The sequence below is a fragment of the Penaeus vannamei genome, chromosome 31 (assembly GCF_042767895.1).
Source record: "Penaeus vannamei isolate JL-2024 chromosome 31, ASM4276789v1, whole genome shotgun sequence".
NCBI lineage: Eukaryota > Metazoa > Arthropoda > Malacostraca > Decapoda > Penaeidae > Penaeus > Penaeus vannamei.
This window is the reverse complement of record NC_091579.1, coordinates 66,393-90,621: the sequence shown is the minus strand read 5'-3', so window position 1 is coordinate 90,621 and position 24,229 is coordinate 66,393. Positions and strand designations below refer to the sequence as shown.

Sequence of the window (24,229 nt, the reverse complement as noted above, 5' to 3'; positions counted from 1 at the left end):
TATCATTATGAAACAATTTTTCTTGCTTACATTATACTTATACCTCACAAAATTATAAAACAAAAGCAACCACAGAGAACCATGTTAGGAGCACTACACGTGATTCCTGACCTGGAACTCTGATATCAGACTGTGCGTGGGAAGTTACTCCTGCTAAAACACGTGGTCGTCTTCATGGAAAACGACGCCATATTTGATTTTTTTTTTCTTTCTTTTCACTAGATATGTAAAACAACAACATCCAAGCCTATATTCATGTTTGCATCAATGTTCATTAGACTGTGCTTCTGACTCAGTAGAGAGCAACCCTCAAATTGTCCGTGCGGCTCGACCATGGGAACTTCAGATTCATCTACCTCCTATTGTAATACTTACGCCTTTATAAAGCTCATTTCTGTATAATCAGTAACAGGATATTAGGTGTAGGAATGAGAAATTATTAAATATTCCTGTGAACAAGGGGAAGGTTTTTTTTTTTTTTTTTTAACTTTTATTTGTACATTTAATGTATTATCCTCATCACAGGTTAAATAGAACCTGATATGTCTGCCTCTGTGCTGATAGACAAATTCATTACTAAGATTTTGATATATAATACTTTTGCACAAAATAATTCATGTGCTTGCAAAGTTCTTATGCCAGTTATTTTTCCCTCTTTTGATAGAAAATAGTCACTGTTTTTTGTGATCCCACAATTGAAGGCCACATACTACCTGGGGATGTTTCAGATGGCCTGTCCTACCACTCTGCCTAGTCAAATCTTTTCTGTATGTTATACTGAACGAACTCCCTTATTAGGCCTCATACATGAATGAACTACTGGACTAATAATAATGATTATTGTTTTTTTTAATCATTATTAATATTATTTTCATCAGTACTATTATCATTTGCAGTATTAGTTTATAGTATTATTACAATTATTATTAATAGTAGCAGTATAACAACACTATCACGATTAGTAAGAAAATAAAAGTACCCCAAAATAAAAGGAATGGGTAAATCAGGCAAGGTCAGCTAAGCCTACTTCTTGACTCTAGTGTCAAAGTGCTTGTGCTGTCATCTATATGTAAACAAAATCTACACAACAAAAATACAGTGGACATTACATTTACCCTTCACCAGTGGGTTGATTCCATCTTCCTTATTATTAGCTTTAGAAATTAAGTATATGTAACACCCATATAAATATTTTAAAAGTAAACCCAAAGCATACTTCCTATAACCTTGAGTATTACTTGATACTGTATTTTTTGGTACTTGTAGTGCTAAATAATTCACAGACATGCTTGCTTATATGAAATAATAGCTCAGCAAATACTAGTTAATGCAAAGAAAACTGTTAATCAAAAATGTTGCAAAGCATGTGGGCTTAAACATTGACATCTTGTAGTCGATATTATCATCATACTAGGATACTAAACTTCTGCACAAATCTGTCTCCTACAGGAGGAAATCTTTAGTGATATCAGTCTTACTAGATGATATGAAAAGATGGCTTTATTGTTTATTCATTTACTGAAAATTTCTTACTAAGTCAACATCTAAGGTCAGGTCATTAGCGGCTTATTCAAGATTTAATAATAGGGTGAGCCTAGGGAATGAAGCCCCAGGTAAGGAAGGGTCATGCAGCACTATGATAAAATATTGTGGCAAAAAGGTTAAAAATGGTTAATGTTTAGGTCAAAATATGTTAGATAGCAAAGGTTGTAGAGCTCTGTAAAAGAGCCAAGAGGAAATATCAATCAGAGTACGAAGGCTGTTTAGGATTGACACAAAGGATGCCTTTCATTATTTCAGCACAACTTTCAATCTTCAGGATGTACAAAATAAAGGGGATGAAGAAGAGAAGGAAGAGGAAAGGGGAGCAGAAAAGACCAAGTAAAATTAGCTGAGGTGAGGGCCTAGGCCCAAGGTAGGAATGATCCCCTAACTCGTGCCTTAGTCTCCGTTTACGAAGCCCCCCACAACAACAACTAGCAAGGGATTAGGGGGAAAAAAAAAATGGATTTAATTATACATCTGCTTGCTAAAGGATATATATTCTTTATTTCACACTACTACATATATACACACTATTATGTAAAATTCAGGCCAATTGTAGAGAAAAATTAATACACGGAGCATCAGATATATGAAAAAGCAAAGCCTGACGAAAGAATCACAGCCTTTCTTTGATCTTTGATTTGATCAAAACTACTATAAACACCTCTTTGGAATAAGTAGAACCTGTCAAAAATATTCTCAAGATGCACAAATTATACTAATAAACATGGAGTGGAAAACTACTTATAAAAAATAATCATATTTAACACCTCATGGATGGACTACAACAAAGTATGCTCCCACATCAGTACATGTTAGACTGACATGTTTTGATTTTATAAAAATAGTTGGTAATCATAAAGAAAAAAAATATTCATTTATCATATATCACTACCTAGAACTGCAAGTGGTGGTTGATTGAATGGGCATGAAAAATTACCAAATCCATCCATGAAGGGTTATTCTTGTAATTGAATTTCTATTTTCTTTTTTTTTTTCTTCTTCTTTTTTTTGCCTTTTAATTATAGGAAGTGAAACCTTTGGAATTAATTAAACCATACAATAACCTTAAGCAACCAGAAAGAGCAACTCTTATATTTGGCACAAAAGCTCTACTTCCTGAGAAATCTTTTTCATAATGAAAATAGGCAGGCCAGATAAAACCTCTCTCTATGTAGCAAAGGTAGGCATCTTACTGGAAAGGGTCATGCAGAATAATACTTTTTATTAATGCATCTACACCCACTGCAGAAACCTTCTTCCTTCAAATACTGATTTGCATAAGATAACATCCATCTATCTTCAACAAAAGCCAGGCATTTCCGAATATTAGACTCAAACATTATAACTTACAATATGCATAAACTGCCAAAAGTCTTTTAGCTTAAAATTAAAATTAAAATAGTTTCAGCCCTATGTATTGCAATATCCTATACTGAAAGAAATATAGTACAACAGACTTTTGAATTGATCATTTCACTGCAAAGAATTAACATCACTGATCCAGATTATAGTACTTGGATTAATGAAACCATATCTCTAGCTAATATAAAACCCCTTTACCTAATTCATATTTATTTTCTTGATACATAATTCATACAATATTCATACATTTGGGAAAAACTGAAGCAAATAACAATTTCTCTAAACTCATCTGTAAATAAACATGATAAAATTGTACTTCTAGTCTGAAATAACTGTTCTTCTTGGCCTTTCTTAATACCTCATTTTCATTTATTAATGTTTTTCTGGACGTATATCCTCTTCAAAGGTAAATTATCTGAGGTTTCCCATACATACCATAGACATATTAAAGGAACAAGATTTGTTTTTCTAAGTGTGTGTTTTACTTCTTCTGTGACATTAACAGCAGCAGGTACTGGTGTGACTACCTATAAAGAGGTTTTGACTTAAAATGCTTTGATTTACCTTAAGCAACTCATATAAATGACAGATTCATTTGGTATGTAAGATCTTTTATCACTAACCTTGCCTTCAGCATTTACAGTATTCTTATCTAATCTTATTTCACTAATGTATCCTGTATTCAATTAGATGCTAGTGAAATATCCATATAAACTGATATCCCAAAGGCCATCAACTATATGTTTAATACAGAATACAATATACATAAGTAGGAAAAAAAATTCATGGTTGTATACTTTAACTTGCTCAGGACATCAGACACACAGACATACATACTACACAAATAGATATAGAGAGTATATAAAAGACTCAGATGATATGACAGGTAACATACTAAGACCCACCATCTTGTAAGATCTAAAATGCTGGATTAAATGACTGTAACACTATGCTAAAAATCTGATTAATTTCCATGTTCATACTTTGTTTGTGCTTCTTATAAGCCTATGGCATTAATGTTAAAACCATTCAACACACAATATATGGCAGCACAAATTAAACAAATAAATAAATAAAATAAAAATAGTGACACTTCTTTAAAATAAAGTAAATTGAAAATATAAAGGTTTAATATATTTTGCAGAAAAACAATACGGTAGGGAAATGTCATGGAACTGGTGAGATTTCCTTACCTCTAAAAAAAACTACAGTAATTTCAGCATAGTGTAACAGCTTCTTGATGAACACACTGGATACTAAAAGAAGTTGTCCAGTCTTCTCTTCCTTCCAAAAGCACTGACAGTAACTATCTTGCTAGATCTCATACCATTTCTTTCATTCTGCCCACATCACACACAGTTAAAAGTGGTTCTACAAATTAGTCTTTTACCTATGGGTTCACTGCTTTACTTCAAAGGCTTTGAGGAAGAGCCTTTCCCTTATTTCCACATTCCCTCCTATAGGATACTCTAACACTCTCTTTGCCTGCTACTACCCTAACCAAAACCCATTTACATTAATTCATCCCTTGTTTCCTACCCGCTCATCCAAATTCTCAGTCCATTTGGCAAACCTCACATGGAAGACATGGGGGATCTCATGGTCACATGACTAATCCCTAACTAGGCACTAGTACTTTTGTGTTGTCCCTTACTCCTAAATCTGTTGATGAATTCAAGCAAGGTTATTTTAAAATTAGACTACTGATTTTCATATTCATTCCTTTCTCACATTTTTTTGGTTAAGAAATTCATATAATCTTACAGTGATGCAATGATGAAATTCTTACCTTCCATGTAATGAAAAGAAGTTAATAATTTTTGCCACACTCTCTAATTGTGCATATATATGATTGGGTCTGTGTGGGTGTCGGTGTCGGTATGAGTGTAGGTATGGGTGTAAATGTGGGATAGGCTGTAAGTGTGGGTACAAGTGTGGGTATTGGTATAGGTATACTGGTATGAGAGCAGGTATATGTACGAGTGCTTTCATACACCCACAAAACACCCGTACTCTAACAAAGATACCAGGAAATGAACTAACAGTTCATCTTAAGTGTTTTTTACAATGAACTGGGAAGAGGAGGAGGAGAAGGAGGAGGAGAGAGAGATGGGGGGACCATTCAACAAAGGTACTTCACTTTCACTTATGAATGAGTCACATGAGAAACAAGAAAAAAAATATACATATAAAAAACACAGTTATAAATATTTGCACATAGAAACAAATAGAAAAAGAAAGGGAAAAGCATGACTACAAATATTTGCACATCTTTAAATATCTTCTGTTTTAACCATAGTAAAGGCCAACAAATGATCCCATCAAGGTTGACTTTGCTGGTCATTGTGTGTGAGAGCATACACCTGCTGGGTAAGTATCAGGTTCCTGTGCCGTAGGACTTGGAGTAGGTCAGCTTGCCGCTCCAACACCCATTCTAAGTTGCTCGGACCCCTGGTGAAGTAAAAGAACAAGTTTCTGCTGTCATGCAAAGGAAAATTAAGAGAGAAAAGATTTAAAGCAATAAGCATCCATTTAGAATCTTTCTTACAATTTAGAAATCAATCAATACTTAATTAGTACACAGAAAATGTATACAAAAGAATAGATATCTCCATAGTGCATGATGTGCACTTGACCAGTTTCATTTACACCTTCAATTATATGTTTGATGAAGATACTCTAAACTTGCTACAATGAATACTGTTCATATAATTAGTAGAATATTTCAGGGTACCTTTAGAGCCCTCATTAAGGTTTAGATATTATCAAATCTAAGTTATTTATCCTTTTCATCATTGTCTTTATCATCATCATTATTATCATTATCATTATTATCATTATTATAATAATCATTAGAATCATTATAGTCATCTTTATCATTATCAATATCATCATAATCATCATTCATATTACTGTTGTACTCATCATCGTCATCACCATTACTGTTACTGTAAAAATAATAATAGTAATAATAATGACACAAAATCACACTTACCGCACTCCCACATAGGAATCAGGGCGTGTGAATCTGAGAGCCACATCTTCTGCTAGGGTGTCAGGGGGTAGTCCAGCAAGGTTGAAACGAACAACTTCCACTAAGAGAGAGAAAAAAATTAGAAAAGAGATTACAAAAAAAATAAAACTCCATAATAAATCTCACTTTTGTAAGTTCCACTTTTCATTTAATCATACATTCTATTATCCTACTTATTCTAGCAATACAAAATGAGTCATATATGATTTATGAATAATACAATACTTGAAAAAAGACATGAGAACTGAAAAACATACCTATGTGTTTGATGACAAAGGGAATTGCACAAAATATCTCCAGGATAAAAATCACTTGCTGATAGTTAACAGGGGTCAGTCCAAGATTCAAACTACAAGTGTCTGAGCTTCCACCCAGACAATAGTCTTTTACAACGCAACCAATGACTATCAAAATAACATTTCCTGTAAATAAAAACACAAAGAAAGTAATTAATAAAATACCCAAAAGAATCCAAAGAATAGAATAACATCTGAAAGATACTGAAAGACTATCTAAATGAAGTTACGGATATGATTTGTGGATGGCTGAAGGAAAAATTAAAAACACTAAAACATTGCAGTGGTATGAATGAGGCAGAAATTGAAGTTAGAAGGAAGATGCTTAAGTTAAGAGTGGAAAAGAGGCAGTAGTAGGGAAAACTATCTGCCAGCTAAAAATCAAGCTAGATGTGTAATGAATGCAGTGCAGAGCACAGTAGAATAATATTTTTTTAAATGATGCAAAGAACTATGCACTCTAGGTAGATGTGAGAAGTGTGATGTCAGGGAAAAATGTGGTATGAAAGATCACATTACATTGGTGTATGCTTATGAAAGAAAGAAGGCCAGGATGATAGAAAAGACTCACAATGAGTGCACAAACCTCCTGGCGGCTGGTTAGACTCATCTGATGCCTAGACAGGGGCTTTTTCATTATTCCCAATGACACACGAGGGTGGAATGTATGTCCATGAGCCATGACTAGAAGAGCATGGGCTCAAAGGCAGATGACATTTCCATACTCGGCATTCTATTCCTGGCTGCCGTGACTAGCAGTGCAGGTTGTATTACAGAGAAGAAGAAGAAAAACTTTTATTTACTACATAGAGAGATGTGCAAGAAAACAGCATAACCATCTAGACGAAGCAAACCAAAAGACAAAAATGGACATGGGAAAATGTCAAAAAAGCTAAACAAATTTATGCAAAATAACATTGCAAAGGGGAGGTATAGTCTTGTCACTGCATGTAAGTGTTTGCCTATGCCAGCCTACATGCACACCTGGCAGAGCAGCTGCTTACTTAAGCTTATTGCCTGTATTTTGGTCCATGTGATTGATATAAAGCAACCAGATTCAAGTGGCTAAAATTGTGCAAGGGGCCATCCAACTAATAATAAGTTATATGAATATGCAGATACTAAGAATTTTTTTTTACATCTGTCTATTTATCTGATAGATATACAATCCATTAAATATGCATGTCTAGACTGATAGATATGTATTCATTTCTGTGTATATGCATGTCCATACAATGATCATTCATTGGGCTGGGCCTCACATAATTTTAACCAACTGGCTGATAGAATGTCTAGCCCTGGAAAGATGGTTGGGCGGTCTGTTGAAATCCTCTGGGGACTTTTTTGCATTGTACTGGTGACAAAGTTGACCAAAGTTGTTTAGATGGTATTGTGCCAGAGGTCTTAGTGCTGATCTAGAGTATATGGTGATATGGGTCGAAAAATTTTATCACGCTTTATAAGATAATGAGAGCCTCTAAAAGGCAAATTAGGGGAGGTACTGTAATTACTGATATAAAGTCTAGTTTTATGAGACAGATGTTTTTTCTTCTTTTTTGAGATAATTGCAAGGGAAATATTTAGCAAAGATGAAAGGTCTTTACTTTTAACTTTCATGGATTTGGAAAAAAGTAACTGATAGTGGTTTTCAAGAGGTGTGGAGATCAATGGGGTATGTCGGTGCAGATCACTGATCTTCAACTGGAAGCCATTTGGCTCCTAGGGGATGAAATACGAATCTAATGCGAACTGCTGAGGAATTTTAGTCAAGATTGGAAAGGAAGTACTTGCTCTATGCACAAACCATAGAACTTTTCTGGCCATGAAATATAAGGATTTTATATTATCCTTTAACTACAATGAAAATACAATAAAATAATTCAATAAACTTATCAATGGAGCTGATGCCAAAAAGGGCACAAAACTTCTTCCACCCTTTGTTTCTAACTAGAAGGGTTTCTCATGGCGAGCCACCAGGCAGGTTCTCAGCAAACCTCTAACTCCTTGCAACAGGTCTGGTCAATCTGCCCAGCCACAACTTCCTTGGTCACCACATGGGTCTCCTCCACCCAGGATTGTCTCATGAAGAGATAACCTGATGAGCAGGGTCATACATGGATGCCTAAATTGCCTGAGTTGGCAGTCCAGGATAGTGCAGGTAAAAGGTTCTATGCCAGTCTCATGGTGTAGTCATGGGTTGGATACATGGTCCTGCCAACTGTGTAACATTGATCTGTCTCATGGACCCAGTTGAAAAAGGCATCATGTCATAATTCCAAGGCACAAGATAGTGTCTGGGTTTCACTTCCATAGAACAAAACTTAGTCCTTCCTCACAGGTAGGAGCATCTACAAGAACTATTGTTGACCGAGTTCATGGCACATGCTGTCAGGGCAATCCGTCTACTGACTTTCTGGTCTAATGGCCCAGAGTCATGATTATATCTTTATCTAGGGGAGGAACTGGAGCAGCATGGAATTGCAAGAGAAGGGATATGACCTGAGATACATACAAGAAAGAAATGCAGCCACAGTAGTCAAGTCAGGGTAAATGGTTCAGATTGTAATGAGTCTAAAATATGGAGTATGGCATCAAAGGAAATGGTCTCAAGATGACTCTGAATATAAACAAAGGTCATGGGCAGTAGAGATGGAAGGGATGCTCAGGAATAGGGGTTTGATTTATTGTAATGTATATAACCATTACCCATTGGATTAATATGAGTGGTATCAGTATTAGGCTTAAAAGAAATGATAGATCTAAGTGCAAAAGCTATCCTAGTGTTATGCAAGGACAGAATGAACAATGGATCTGTTGAGGTCATAAAATAGTTTTGCTCCCTAAAAGTTACAATTACTGCAGATCGTGAATGGTGGATGACTAACTAGTTATGATGAGGAGGGAGAATAAATAGAGGTTATGATGAGGAAGGAAGATGAATAGAGGTTATGATGAGGAAGGAAGATGAACAGAGATATCTTATTCAAAATAAATGATATAAAATACTGAATGAATTCTCAATCCCATAAATCTAAGCCTAATGTATGCATTTGGAAATTATACAAATGATACTGACTAATCAGTTTACTCTGCAGCTGGCAACAGGATCATAGCATTATTTTATTTCTCATCGGACATTCATTAATCTAAAATCCATGGTAGAAGTGACTATAAAAGAAATCACAACCATTTTAAGCTGTTTCTTTAAAAACTAAATACTTGTATCATTAGTTATATCATCTCACCTCCACTCAAAATGTAAAAAGTGACTCTGTGTAGATATCGGGTTGCATTGTAGAAATCATGATAGCCAAGAATTCTTGATTTCTTGTGTTCTGCCTTTACATACCAAGTAAGAACCTGAAAAACAAATATTTCTTAAGAAAATGATACACATTACATGAAGGTATGCACTTCTAAAGGGGATAACCAGACCAGCTGAACAGCAATATTTGTATTCAATATTTTGTCAATCTATACCTTCTTCTATACCATGAGCATCGATAAATGATTGTAGTGCATTAACATGAAGATATTAATACTTATGTTAGAGATGAAAGATTAATTTCACAAAACTTTTAGTAGATGAAATTGGTCTGAGACCCCCTTCAGATGCACATACCTTCATATATAAAAGACAAATATTATCTAGAGAATAATAAACTTTATATGACAAGAATTTTTGTTCACACACAAGTAAGCTCATATAGGAATGGCATTTATCTTTGTAACTGAATGGCACAAACATCTTCTAAACATGAAAATTGTAAAAATTTATTCAATATCACAACAAGTAAACAAACACACACATACACAACAAAAAAATCACAAGATAATCTAAACCAATTTCAATTATTTGTATTTGATTTAAAGATTTCTTATAAAATAAAGGATAAAAATATTCAAAAGTAAGTAGGGGACACACTGATATGCTAGATTCCCTCATCCCTCAAGTATATCTGTTTCTGCTTTGCATTCTCTGTTTGACAGGTTCATCACGCCCATTCCTGCTCCTGCCTTGTGCGATGAAACAGTCTTCCCAATAGTTAATAATTGCATGTCTGATCACATGTTTTGTGATGCCTTATGGAGGAGCTATATGTTCCCCTTCCCCAGTCCCCCTTTCTCATCCAGGGGATGACAAAGGGGCTATGTGCCCTCGTCGGTGTTAGCCCCCTTGATTGATTGATTGATTGGGGAAGGTGGTGAAGTATCATTGTTGTGATAGAGGGGATTTGTATTCAAGTGGGGGTGGTAGAGAGGGTGGCGTATGTAGGAGGATGGGAGGTGGAGGGAATTTGAGGAGGAGGAGGGATATTTGCAAATACTTTAAACTTAGGAATAGAAACAGAGGGATTGGGGGTTGGATTAGGGAGCAGAGTATTCCTTTGGGTCATCTTTAGGAAATTTTGGATGTCTTCACGGGTTTCTGCCGGGGACTTAAGTGAAGAGCACTGAGAAATAAAGGTTTTCTTGTGAGGAATAGAAGAGGAGACAGATATATGAGGAGCAGAAGAAGAAGAATGTGTACCAGAGGCTGTTGTAGGAGAGAGTAAAGTGAAATGTTTCGGTTGCCTGGTGCAACAAACAAAGTGAGGAGGAGGGGTAGGTATCCAGGAAGTGGTAGAGATTGGAGTATCTGGATTCATACTGGAAAACAAATTTGCTTGAGGGGTAGGGTGAGTAGAGGTATGATGGTTTAGGGTATAGGGAAGGGATACTGGGGGAGATGTAGAAACATGGTGGGGGGGCAGAGTGAAGGACTGTTTTGGAATAAGTTGAGAGAGAAAACCCTTGTCATCATGCTTCTTGTCTGGCCTCACGTAGTGAGGCCTAGTTTGAATCTGAGGACTGCTATCTCACATCCAAGTTTATAGGCAGGGCACCTCCTATAAAATACATTATGGGAGTCTCCACAATTGGCACACGTACATGACTGAGCAGGGCAATTTGAACGGTCATGATCAGATTGGGCACATAGAGGGCAGCAGGCTATGAAGCAACAGTGTTTGGCTGGGTCACCAAAACACCAACATTTCTGGTATTGACAAGGAAGGGGTCGATATGGTCGCACAAGGTAGGACAATCCACCAATATAAACTTCATGGGGGAGGTCATGTCAATGGAAGCTAATCTTGGCAATATTGGCATGGGACTTTCACTAGCATCATAATCAGCAAGGCAGGTAAGTACGTGATTTTCACAGTCTGACCAGTCCTTGTTGTAGATAGGACAAACATTTGGGTGGATAGAAACAATTCCAGTATAAGTATTAGGGGAACTGTCCCAGAAAAGGCCTAAAAAATAATATCAGTTGGAGTTATCTCATTGACTATTTTTGCATAAAATAGAGTATATAATTGCACTTCAGCTCATATATAATTTTAACCTCGTCCCCCCATAGGGGAGGGGGGCACCCCCAAAAGTTAAAAATATATTTTTTTTTCTTGAGTACATCCTAACTGCCAGTTTTTTCCAGAATAATCCCCCCAAAATACTTATGTTAGATCTATCCTATCCTAAGGCTAAATAGCCATTTTTTTACTTTCCTTTCTTTTTAATAGAAATATTTTAATCATTATTCATACAGCTATTTCCAAACATTAGTGCTTCGTACTCAGTATACATACAGATCCCTTCATAAGCTACAACATATTACCTCAATGGAAGCATATTTCATGTGTAAAAGTACACATAACATTTTTTTATATGTATTTCACAAAATATTTTGTCATAAATCACTGATATTTTTTCTGATATTGATATAAAAGTGTTTTTTGAACATTCACAAACTCATATCTATGTGCAATGTCATTATCAAATGCTGTATGCACAATTGCAACAAGCAAAAGTCCATATAGGTGTACCCAGGAGCATATTACTGGTGTACCTCCCCACGCATTGGTGGGTCTCACGTGCGCCATCCAAGAACTAACTATAGCCGGGCTTTAATAGTTGTTTGGTTGTTTCCTTATTCATGTACCTATACCACAGGCTAACTAACTCAATTTGACCCAAACACTTTACACCCTCATGACGATTCCCTTTAGAGAGGGGTGAGGTTCGGCATAAAAAGGGTTTGCCAGTGAGGTCAGTTAGGGTAGATATTGCACGAGCTTGGGATTCAGATGTACCTGAGACAAGGCATGAATGATACAACTGACTGTGAAAGGTAACCTTGCCTACTTGTTTTTGGAGGCACTGTTGAAAGAGAAGAGTATTCTCAGAATAGAGGGCTGTGGGGGGAACCATAAAGAATCAATATCATTTGGCTGGGCCAAAGATTGTACTCAAAAGGTTTGCAGAGGTAGAGACAGTAGAAGGACGAGGACAAGAGGGGAGGAGGATAATAAGATTGACGAGTAGAAATTGAAGTGGAGTGTGCAGTAGGAGGAGGATAGGATAATGTTGGAGAGAGGTAGGGGTGCTTTCTGGAGGTGGAGTAAATAACCTGGGTGGGTGTTTTGGAATGGATAGAGTTATCAGTAAGCATCGAGGAGGGTAAAAGTAAAGAATCATCATTATTGACCATGATGAGCCTGAATAAAATGGAAAAAAGAAACGGTCTACCATTTAGGGTTCCCATAAGGAGTAAGGGCTGGGCAATTAACCAAGGGAATATCGTGCCCATGGCTCCCAGAAGCCATTCATGACTGACACAAAGCCAGCCTTTCTTCCTTTTAGCATGGCTCTCACACCTTAGGAATGGGATAGGAGAAGGGGATGAACACACAGAAGAGGAAAGGGGAGAAGAAAAGACCAAGCAAAATTAGTTCAGGTGAGGGCTGAGGCCCAAGGTAGGGGTGATCCCCTACCTTGGGCCGCAGTCTGTCTCCTAGGCCCTCCCACAACAACAACGAGCAAGGTATTGGGACTCTAGAGAAAAGAACACAATGAACACTGGAAATTCCTTTCTACTGAGTATATTCTTTTCCTTTTACATAGTCTGCCAACTACTGTTACCTACAAGTCTAATATTCAAACTTTTATTATTTTGTGATGTCTAAGCTGACAGTGAGAGAGAGGAGATGGTGACTGAGGGACTGCCAGGGTTGATTTTTATCATCTCTAATTTATGGATATATCATGTAATTCATGTAACAGAGTCAGCTCAGTTGAGATTTCTAATTAGATTCATACCAGAATACTATAACCTCCACACCTAATCGCTCAAACAGAAAAAGAGGATTTTCCATCAATCAAATGACAAAAGGCAAGAATCTTCCACATCTGAGACTTATGTGAATCATTCAGTACTTAACAAAACATCATTAGATGAATAAAGCTTTATGTGATAATCCAAACTATCAACATCAGCAAAAAATATCAATAAATTAATGATAATAGAAAATACAAAATAAAAGCATTCATACTATTCCCAACCACCAAACAGAACCTTTGGTGCATTTACATATTGGAAATGGAATAGTTTACTTATAAAACTACCATATAAATTTGTAGTATGTCTACTTAATATTATAATTACAAACAGCCATATTCTGTATCTAAATCCACAGATCAGAAAGAGGTCAACACATCCACATAAACTACTCACTAGACACAACTTACAATTAAATGCATAAGCTAATAAGATAAAATTGAGAAAACAACTGCTTACCATAACCACAGCCCACACAATGATGTGGAGGTACTGGAGGGCAGAAAATGAATCAGTACCAGTATTTGAAGTGTGGACGACCGGGACAAGAAATGCTCCAGCTGGTAAAATGATCTGTCAAGAACATTACATATCCAACATCATAAGCATCATGATTATTATTAGTGCTACTGTGATACTGTTGTTGTTATCCTTATCAGGATCAGGATCATTATCTTTATCATTATCATTATCATTACCATTATAAAGAGATTACCCTAAGAAAGTAAGAGACAAAGAGAAGTTAAGAAAAAAAAAAAGACAGAAACATAAAAGAGGCAGGATAATGAAAAAAAGTGAGAATGGAACCTTAAAAATTGAATAAAAGAGAAACTGAACATAAGGAATGGAAGACCTTACCAATAGCAATAACTTGCTGTAAAGAGCTGGTATGACAGGGAGTGGGTAGTGATGCTCTTCCTGCCCCACAATGAGCTTCTCTTGATCCCCTCCTACAGTATTAATACTGAAATCCCCTGCTTCCACAGTGTTTGCTTGCCGTTCCATTGTCAGTGTCTTAGGATCTACCAGAAGAAAACCAGAATGATGATGTGCTCTATATCCAATGGTCAATCTTGTAATAGAACTCATCTTTCAAATTCCCTGAATGCTCAAGAACATTTTCAAATTAAACTGTGTGGACAATAATTCCTGATGAATTTCATCTTGCCATACTGATGGCAAATATGAGGTTGGACAAAATCTACAGTCCAAAGCTTATTTATAAACAAAGTCCTAGTGTAATCCTCTTTGATAAAGCAACTGCCTATTTTCAAATTCAACCGTGTTTTTTCTCCTGACAGTTTCCTTGCCTTCCACGTCCTCTGCGTACCCCTTATGCTCTCCTCACCTGCCCTGTGTTTGTTTTTCCTCTGTCCCATGTATACTCCTTCCTTTCTCTTTCCTCTTCAAACTTGAAGATGGTATCCAAGGTGATTTTGAAAGTGTTCTCACTCAACAATAAATTTTTTTTAAGCATTTGTGGCTTTTTCTACTATAAACAAAGTTTGATTAAGGGACTTCTGACAAATCTTTAGCATCCAAGATTCATCAAAAGAAAAAAAATTATTTTAGATTGTGTTTTCACTTAAAAAAAAACACTATCATAATCATTTATACCTGTTTCTAGTATAATTTCTTTTCTTAATAGCTGTGTAAATGTAGGTAAATATTGATACTATACAAAATACTACTATAAAAAAAAGTACAAGAATAAAATAATATAATAATAATAATAATCAACCCTTATGTTCCAGATGACATGACCATCACTTCATAAAAAAAAAAAATTGACTTGAAGATCAGGTGACGTGAATATGCCATCATGCAGCTAAGGGCAGGTGTGAGAATTTTGGCTAAAGGCCTGGCAAAGGGAATTACTCACCATAAGTGCAAAAACCTCTCAGAGGGTGAATAGACTCAGTGGGCATTCAGCATGTGGCTTTTGCATTATTTCCATCAATAAACAAGTGTGGAATGCATTATCCATGAGCTATGACTGGAAGTACACCGGCTCCAGAAAGGAAGCTATTTCCATGCTTAGGGATTTATTCCTGCCCACCACGACCAGTAGTGCAGGTTGTATTACAGAAATTTTACTATTATGAAAAATAAGAAAGATATTAATTTAAAAAAAATTACTTATTGTTATTATTATTGTACTGAGTTAAAGAATAACTTGAGCGATGATATAAAGTCTGTGCAAAGAAAGCTGTCTATTACTATCTGGACAAAGCAAATCTTGCATAAAAGAATATACACCATTCAGTAAACCAGGTGATCTTAAAACCCTGTTTTTCTGTCCTTTCCTCTACATATTGACAATAAAAATATATAATGAAACTACCATGGATGACTGACTGCTCCATGGGTTAAATCTTTTTTTTACACAGATGAATGTATCTCACATTCTTTTCTTTATGTAAATAGGCGAGTCCAAATCCAGATTTTTTATATGAATAATTCCAGAAATCTTTTAGTAATACAAAATGCACGTGATTCATTTTTTGAGATGGCACTGATAGGCATTTTGCAAAAGAATAGATATGAGCAGAGATATCCAATAAGACTTTCTTCATTTCTTTGGCTTTGGCTAATTTTGAAACATGACATGGAAAATCTTGAAAAAAAAACATTTGTTACTTATTACCATTAGAAACCATATGTAATATTCCCCCCCCCCAAGAAGCTTGATATTTTTTTTCATTTTCCACTGACTATTTGATAAGATACACACACATAAAAAGGGAAAATCATAGAAGCCTACATATTTACATCTATATCTCTCTATCTATCAATAAATAAATAAATAAATAAATAAATAAATATATATATATATATATATATATATATATATATATATATATATATATATATATATATATATATATATCATATTTTATATATACATATACTTTTTTATGGTGTATGCATGCAATTTATAGGTCTACATATGTGTGCATGTGTCTGGGTGGGTGTGGACGTGTCTGTGCCTGTGGGCATCTCTGTGCCTGTGGGCATATCTGTGCATGTGAGCATATCTGTGCATGTGAGCATATCTGTGCATGTGGTCATGTCTGTGCGTGTGGGCATGTCTGTGCATGTTGGCGTGTCTGGGCATGTGGCCGCGTCTATGCGTGTGGGCATGTCTATGCGTGTGGGTGTGTCTGTGCATGTCTGTATGTGTGGCCGTGTCTGTGTATGTGGCCATGCCTGTGGGTGTGGACATGTCTATGCATGTTGCTGTGTCTGTGCATGTGGTCGTGTCCATGCATGTGGCTGTGTCTGTGCGTGTGGCCGTGTCTGTGGGTGTGGACATGTCTATGCGTGTTGCTGTGTCTGTGCATGTGGCCGTGTCTATGCATGTGGCCGTGTCTGTGCGTGTCGCTGTATCTGTGCATATGGCCGTGTCTGTGCATGTGGCCATGTCTGTACATGTGGCCATGTCTGTACGTGTGGCAGTGTCTGTGCATGTGGCCATGTCTGTGCGTGTGGCCATGTCTGTGTGTGTGGCCATGTCTGTGCGTGTGGCCATGTCTGTGCGTGTGGCCAGATCTGGGCATGTGGATGTGTCTGTGTGTGTGGCCATGTCTGTGCATGTGGCCATATCTGTGCATGTGGATGTGTCTGTGTGTGTGGCCATGTCTGTGCATGTGGGCGTGTCTGCGTGTGTGGGCGTATTTGTGCATGTGAGTGTGTCTGTGCGTGTGGGTGTAATAGTGCATGTGCATTTCATATACATGTGTGTATGTGTGTGTGTGTGTGTCTATGTGTATGTGTATGTGTATGTGTATGTGTATGTGTATGTGTATGTGTATGTGTATGTGTATGTATATGTGTATATGTGTATATGTGTGTGTCATGTGCGTGTGTGCATGTGCGTGTCATGTGTGTCTGTGTGCATGTGCGTGTCGTGTGTGTGTGTGCATGTGCGTGTCATGTCTGTGTGTGTACTTGTGGATGCGTGTTAGTGCGTGTCTGTATGTGTGGGTGTGTCTGTGCATGTGAGAGTGTCTGAGCGTGTGAAAGTGTCTATGCGTGTGGGTGTAATGGTGCATATGCATGTCGTGTGTGTGCGTGTGCATGTGCGTGTGTGTAATGTATCATCCACCACAAACTTTACAAAACAATAGTTGTGCAACAACAAGCTATGCAATTTTGGACAAACAAAACTTCACTGCAGAAATTATGACAACAATAACTTGACTGCACATGTGAGAAGGTTTACAGTGAGTGAGTGAGTGAGTGAGTGAGTGAGTGAGTGAGTGAGTGAGTGAGTGAGTGAGTGAGTGAGTGAGTGAGTGAGTGTGAGTGAATGAGTGTGAGTGAATGAGTGAGTGTGAGTGAATGAGTGAGTGTGAGTAAATGAGTAAGTGTGAGTGAATGAGTGAGTGTGAGTGAATGAGTGAGTGTGAGTGAATGAGTGAGTGTGAGTGAATGAGTGAGTGTGAGTGAATGAGTGAGTGTGAGTGAATGAGTGAGTGTGAGTGAATGAGTGAGTGTGAGTGAATGAGTGAGTGAGTGAGTGAGTGAAAATGGAGGAGCATTGAGTGCACTTAACATATGGTAATTACTGCTTACCATAGCCACATGGAATGCGCAAAGGTTAATTAATGCACATCTAACAATGAAATAAATATCAGAAGGGTAGCATCTGACACCTCCGATGTTGCATTTCTAATTACCAAAATCACTAGCGTATCAAATTCCGCCCACCCATTAAGATTCAGAAATTATGTCGCTGCCTTTAATTACAAGCGCCTGTCACTTGCTTTCCACTTACGTACTTATGAGAGCAGGACATCGCCACCAGCATCTGATCAACAAGTGACCAAAGTGCGATCTCTCTTGGCAACAAAGAACAAAAAAAGATAACAAATAAATGACAAGTCAAGCATCAAAACAAACACTAAACAATCTAGATCGTTGAGTCAGCTGATCTCTTTTATTTTATGCATTATTATTTTCACAGACTTAATCTATAATCATAAAGTAAGCTTGGGCTTTTTTCTGATTTTTTTCTAATACTGAAAACATATCTATTATCTAAATAATAAGTATCTGGTATATGAAAACACAAATTCCATCAAAGTAAACAAGTCATATTTGCAATTAAAATAAGACAAAAATAATTTCTAAATAACCCAAAAATACAAACAAGATCTATTGAACAAATAAAAAGTTCAACTGAAAAACACTAAAATCGAAGAGCGAAAGGAACCGCCGCCTCAGTCCACACAGTCAACACACACAAACACAAGAGCCTTTTCCTTTCCACGCTCCCTCCGAATCATGGCTGTCGGGAAGAATAAGGGCCTGAACAAATCGGGCAAAAAGGGATCCAAGAAGAGGGTGTAAGTTGATATATGTGGATTCATGTTGGAGTCAAGATATCGTTCTTTATATTGGATATGTGTTATTAGTTCAGGATACTCGAATATCGGAGATGAATGCCGATGAAAATATAGTTGTCCCGTGGAGTGTTCCCGGGCTCGCCGATATGTTGATGGTCGGAGCATGTTCATGTGTAAACAAAAATATGATCAGTGGCTTTTTCTATGATTTATACAAGAGCTACATGGAACATGACATTAGCTTTTGATATTCATTTCGTTGGTTTTATTCAGCTCCGTTTTAAGAGATAGATTCAAATACTTCCGTACCGGGTACCTTAAGTATTTGTAAAGTTCGTGATCGCTGGAGGTCATTCGGCGAACTCCTCTAATGCATTCCGCCTTCGCCTTGCAGTGTCGACCCCTTCACCCGCAAGGACTGGTACGATGTGAAGTCCCCAGCGCTCTTCACCAACAGGAATGTTGGCAAAACCCTCGTCAACAGGACTCAGGGCACAAGTAAGTGGTGGAAAGGGTTATCACGGGATTAAAAGGTGGAGCGAAACGCATGTGCAGCTCAAGAGAAACTCGTGAAGTAGATAATCGTTCATAGTTATGTATTGAAAATTGTCAAATTTGTATTCGGTGGCAGTTCTCTAGAATGGATGTTTTCAAATCTGGTAAACGGTAATGAAGCGACCACACCTGCGCGAGAAGTCCGTTTTCCTCCAGCCACCAGACTTCTGGGACCTACAGATCCACAAACGTCGCCCCATGAACCAAAAACCTCAATCGTTAGCACAGACCCCAAACCTAAGCTGCAGACATTGATCCCAGCCCGTTTTCTTTATTTCAATTTTTTACGCGCCAGTGCTGGCTATTTCACATCGGTTTTAATTTCCCCTCCTTTGAAGTGTCCCCTTTGGATTTTGCTCTGATAGTCCCAATTCCATCATGTTAGGTCTGGATGTCAGTGGCTTTATTAAACAGTGATACTAAAGTCGGTTGATTAAGGGCATGAGGGATCCTCTGGAAATGGAGAGGGTAGATTGTGAAAGTGCTAGATTTTTATTGGCCAGTGTTGCACATACGTTGCCATATCTGATCTCTTGTAAACATGAATGCATGCCTATGCATGTGTAAACGTTATTTCCAGCGAATGGTTACAAACAACCTGAGTGAGGTATTTCTTCTCATGTTGAGACCGCCACCATATTGTTTTTCCCCACACATGCGCACGAACCCAATGGCTTTTCTGCAGTATCTGTAGCTCCCTCCTCTTCATTATTATATCATGTGTTCATTTGTCAAATGCACTGGATATTGATGTCCGACTGTCCTTTGTAAACGTGGCTCAAATGTACATTAATGGTGCATTTTAATCCACAAATAAGTAATATAGCTTCACAGAACCATCCAATTATATGCATGAATCTGTTGTTTTCTATTGCATATGCCATAGGTGACGTATTTTTTATTCTTTAGCTACACCAGGGAATCCCAAAATCAACCTACCGAGGGGCTACCTCCCAAAACTCCACCCCAGTCACTGCTTTTCCCTACAGTAGGTTCTTTTAAACGTCCAACTGATTTTCGTATTTCTTAAATTGCGTACTGAAACGGAAGCAGTATCAAAAAATTTAAAATTTCCCCCATACTTTTTCTTGGTTCCAGTGATACATTATGCTCGGTAGTATATATTACTCGTTTCTAATGCCAGATATAGAACACACTAATGGCAAGATAGGACAAGGTCCAGAGTTGGGCTTGGATGGTGCAGGGTAGGTTAGTTAAAATTGCTGAAGTCTGGTGAAAAAACAATTTCGGTAAGACAAATTCACGTTTAGTTGTCTATAGAAGCATTAATGATTAGGTTAAGTCTTTACAGTATAGATGGACTAGCTGGAGACAAAATTCCACATCTTCCATGGTATCATTGATGTCTGATGGTTATTTCTTGTACTAGTGACATTTTCATATCTACAAGAAAAGGAAATCAGGATTTTTGGATCATATAGCAATGCTGATACTTGCATTAAATATTTATTGACGAAAGATAGTAAAAAGTACTTCTAGGAGATTAACACTTATTATAGTGAACATTAGGTAATTCTTTATAGTACAGATGCACTTGCCAGAGAGATTCCTTAATTCCATTTCAAAATTGTTAGACAAATCTAAGTTGCCATAATCGGGCATACTCTTCAGGCATTGCACAAGGGGAGGCTTGACGGGCTCTACCCTCTCACACCCCCTTAGAAGCATTCTTTCACCCTGGCATGCATGGCAGAATGGATCTGAACCTTAAACACACTGGTTTTTGGCTCTGAGTAGCGCTTTCCATGATCTTTTTTCCGTAATTTGTGGCTTTAGATTAATTCCTGTATTGGAATTATATTATAAAACAATATTATTTTATGAATGTATTCTGTTGATACTTTGCATGGTATTTGATGTAGTTATACCTAGTAATACCTGATGCTCATGTTAGGGAGGGGGATAGTATGGGCTCACATTTTGCTTGTAGGAATGCAAAATTACATGACAAATTGGATAAATCCCGGGCAAATTCAAGTGAGGTCACATCTTGGGTGGAGGTTCTGGAAGGTTAACCCAATTTGACCCAAATTTCCTCCACCATCACCACGACACCCTTGTCAAGGGAGGGTTCCCTTAACCTTACTTGCCACACATTGTCAATTACTATGGTAGTTGTGGGAGTATTTTCACCAATTATATTTACCAGGTTGATAGTCCATTGGTACCATATTTGGTGTATGTATGCAATGTAGAACTGTCATGAAGTGGATTATTCAATTTCATTGCACATCATGCAAGTAACCCTTGATCAATTGAATAATAATTTAGGGTTTGCTGTGACAGGTTCTTGTGACATGGAATTGTGGTTTTGTTATGCTTGTAAACTACCTGGTGTGTGCAAGGAATGGCGGGGGTAACCATCCACTGGTGGTGTGCGGGAATCTAATGCAGGGCAGCAAGATTTCTAGACAAAAGCGCTACCATGGCACCACACAGCACAGCATATTCACTGTAATGGGTGATTATTTTGTGTAAATGCACTCGCAAGATGTTTGCACAACCCCATGTCACAAGATGTATTTTACAATATAAGTTTTGAAATATATATACCTATTTAATAAATGTTGGAATAATTAACAAATTTGGAGGGGGGGAGATTATTATATACCTTGATTTCTTATTCATGAAGAAATTTTTTTTTACTCGGATTAGAGAATGTTAAGACACAAAAATCCTACAAACCATAATTGTCCCCTAATAACTAAAATATATATAGGTATAAAAAGTGCGCGTGCACACACACACACACACAAAAGTTTAGCAAAAAGTTGCAAAACTCCCAGGTGTACTCAAAATGTTGCCAGATGTCCCTATGGTTTTCTATACCAGTAAATGTCATATGCAGTCGGAGACATCTTGTTGATAGGGGCTTTTTTAAAGTTGAAAACGGTATATTCCATCAAGTGCAGAATGGGAATGAAAAGGATACAGTATAAGTCATGGGAGACGCTTAACAGGTTAACCCACTTGCGACAGTACATTTGGAGGGCAATAATCCCCACGCCTCGGGCTTAAAAATCTGAGCAAGCTCCCATCTTGTGTTGCACTGGTGGGACAGCCTGTCATTGTCCGTTTCTGGACGTCATGTCTGTGACACCCGACACAAGAGGATTAATGAACCCTTATTGGTGTCTATTAATAGAATGGAAATTTGGAGAATTGGTTGGCAGACTTGATAAACAATAGATGTCTGGATCTCTTATATAACATATTTGGCAAGTGGACGTAAAATGGGATTGTTGGGGCGCATCAGTAGTTACCCCTGTTTGTGGCCATGGATTGGTAGTTTGTGAGCGACATTTAGCGCCTAAAAGCTTTTATTTTGCTTTAATTTATAAAAAAAAATATTAAAATTTTGAAGGCTTACCTTCATTACAGGTGCCATTGCCTTAAATCTTTACCATATAAATGAAGCCTCTAGTATCGGAGAAAAACAAACTCCGTCTTACGAGCCAGTGGCGCGGAAATGGGCATGATACAATGCCATCTATATTCTAGTCCACAACAGCTAAGGCATGTGCATACATGCCACCTGTCGGCTAGGGGTTAAGTTTAAGGAATAGGTAAACAATTGAGAATTAGGTAGACCAAGGGATTAACTCCTTGGTGGCTAAACATTTGTGTATGGAATTTTTCATTAGCTGAAAGCAGGTGTACCTAAACCAAATGGGTTAATTCACCTAACATTTTCCATGTTTTAAAACCTTCCATCCTTGAATTAATTTCAGGCAGAACTAACCTACCTTTGTTGTATTTCAGAAATTGCCTCTGAGGGTCTGAAGAATCGTGTGTTTGAGGTCTCCCTGGCTGATCTCCAGAATGAGACTGATGCTGAGAGGAGCTTCCGCAAGTTCCGCCTCATCGCTGAAGAGGTCCAGGGCAAGAATGTTCTTTGCAACTTCCATGGTTTCAGTCTGACCACTGACAAGATGAGGTCCATGGTCAAGAAGTGGCAGGTCAGAGACTGAAGGGATTTGTTTAATCCTTCATTTGGTAATTGGTAAACTCAATAGTGAAAATGAAAGCTCCCCCCCCCTGCTCATGTCTTAATTTTGCTATTGAAACCACAATCCTTATTAAATTTAGAATTACAAGTGTTTTAATTTTAGTTCCAGGAGAATCTCTTGAAATGCAGTTTTGGGGATAATTTTTTTTTAAGCTGGAACAAATATCTATATCTTTTAAACTAATATTGTATTGGTCAGCTTGAATCATTGCCCTTTGGGGGTTGCATTTATATCTCAAGTCAAGTTTATAGTGTAAATATACATGTTTTATTTATTCTAGACTCTGATTGAGGGCAACACTGATGTCAAGACCACCGACGGATACTTGCTCCGCGTCTTCTGCGTGGCTTTCACTGAAAAGATGGCTAGTCAGACAAAGAAGACTGCCTATGCCCAGCACATGCAGGTTAAGAACATCCGCAGGAAGATGGTAGACATTATCACCCGTGAAGTGGCCAGCAGTGAGCTGAAGGAAGTGGTAAACAAGCTCATCCCTGACACAATGGCTGATGATATCCGCAAGGCTTGCAACTCCATCTACCCCCTTAAAGATGTACACATTCGCAAGGTAAGATTGGCATGAAAATAGAGGATGTATAATAGTGTTTAAGGTATAGTAAATTTGGCATGGAATAAATAAGAGCCATGGGTGTGTTAGGTAGATTATAACAAAGCTTTGAAAGCTTTAAAAGCTTGTGTTAATCAAAATTGTTGTATTGCAGGTCAAGGTCCTGAAGAAGCCTCGTTTTGACCTTGGCAAGTTGCTGGAGATGCACGGCGAAAGCGGCAAGGCCATTGCCAGCGGTGAGGATGTTGGATCCAGGGTTGATCGCCCAGACAATTATGAGCCTCCAGTTCAAGCCAGTGTCTAAATAAATGATAAGGACGGTGAA

The 24,229-nt window shown here is 37.5% G+C and overlaps 2 protein-coding genes across 5 annotated transcripts; one reads left to right on the top strand and one right to left on the bottom strand.

The window, feature by feature from the left end:
- Window positions 1-2,026: 2,026 nt before the first annotated feature.
- On the bottom strand, window positions 2,027-18,615 carry LOC113802273 (transmembrane protein 192). Of its 4 annotated transcripts, none has more exons than XM_027352826.2 (7): window positions 18,184-18,615; window positions 14,258-14,421; window positions 13,859-13,972; window positions 9,486-9,600; window positions 6,202-6,366; window positions 5,906-6,005; window positions 2,027-5,361 (listed from the first exon to the last, which is right to left on the bottom strand). In XM_027352826.2, the coding sequence occupies exons 2-7, from the start codon at window positions 14,402-14,404 to the stop codon at window positions 5,232-5,234; spliced, it is 771 nt and encodes a 256-aa protein (XP_027208627.1). In that variant the 5' UTR covers window positions 14,405-14,421; window positions 18,184-18,615; the 3' UTR covers window positions 2,027-5,231. The 4 variants fall into 4 exon arrangements, with proteins under 4 accessions (XP_027208627.1, XP_027208634.1, XP_027208642.1 ...); XM_027352833.2 differs by having other exon boundaries at window positions 18,180-18,345; XM_027352841.2 differs by lacking the exon at window positions 18,184-18,615 and adding an exon at window positions 17,978-18,131.
- RpS3A (ribosomal protein S3A) lies at window positions 18,594-24,229 on the top strand. Its single transcript, XM_027352853.2, has 5 exons — window positions 18,594-18,750; window positions 19,145-19,248; window positions 23,089-23,285; window positions 23,617-23,904; window positions 24,059-24,229. The coding sequence occupies exons 1-5, from the start codon at window positions 18,689-18,691 to the stop codon at window positions 24,206-24,208; spliced, it is 801 nt and encodes a 266-aa protein (XP_027208654.1). The 5' UTR covers window positions 18,594-18,688; the 3' UTR covers window positions 24,209-24,229.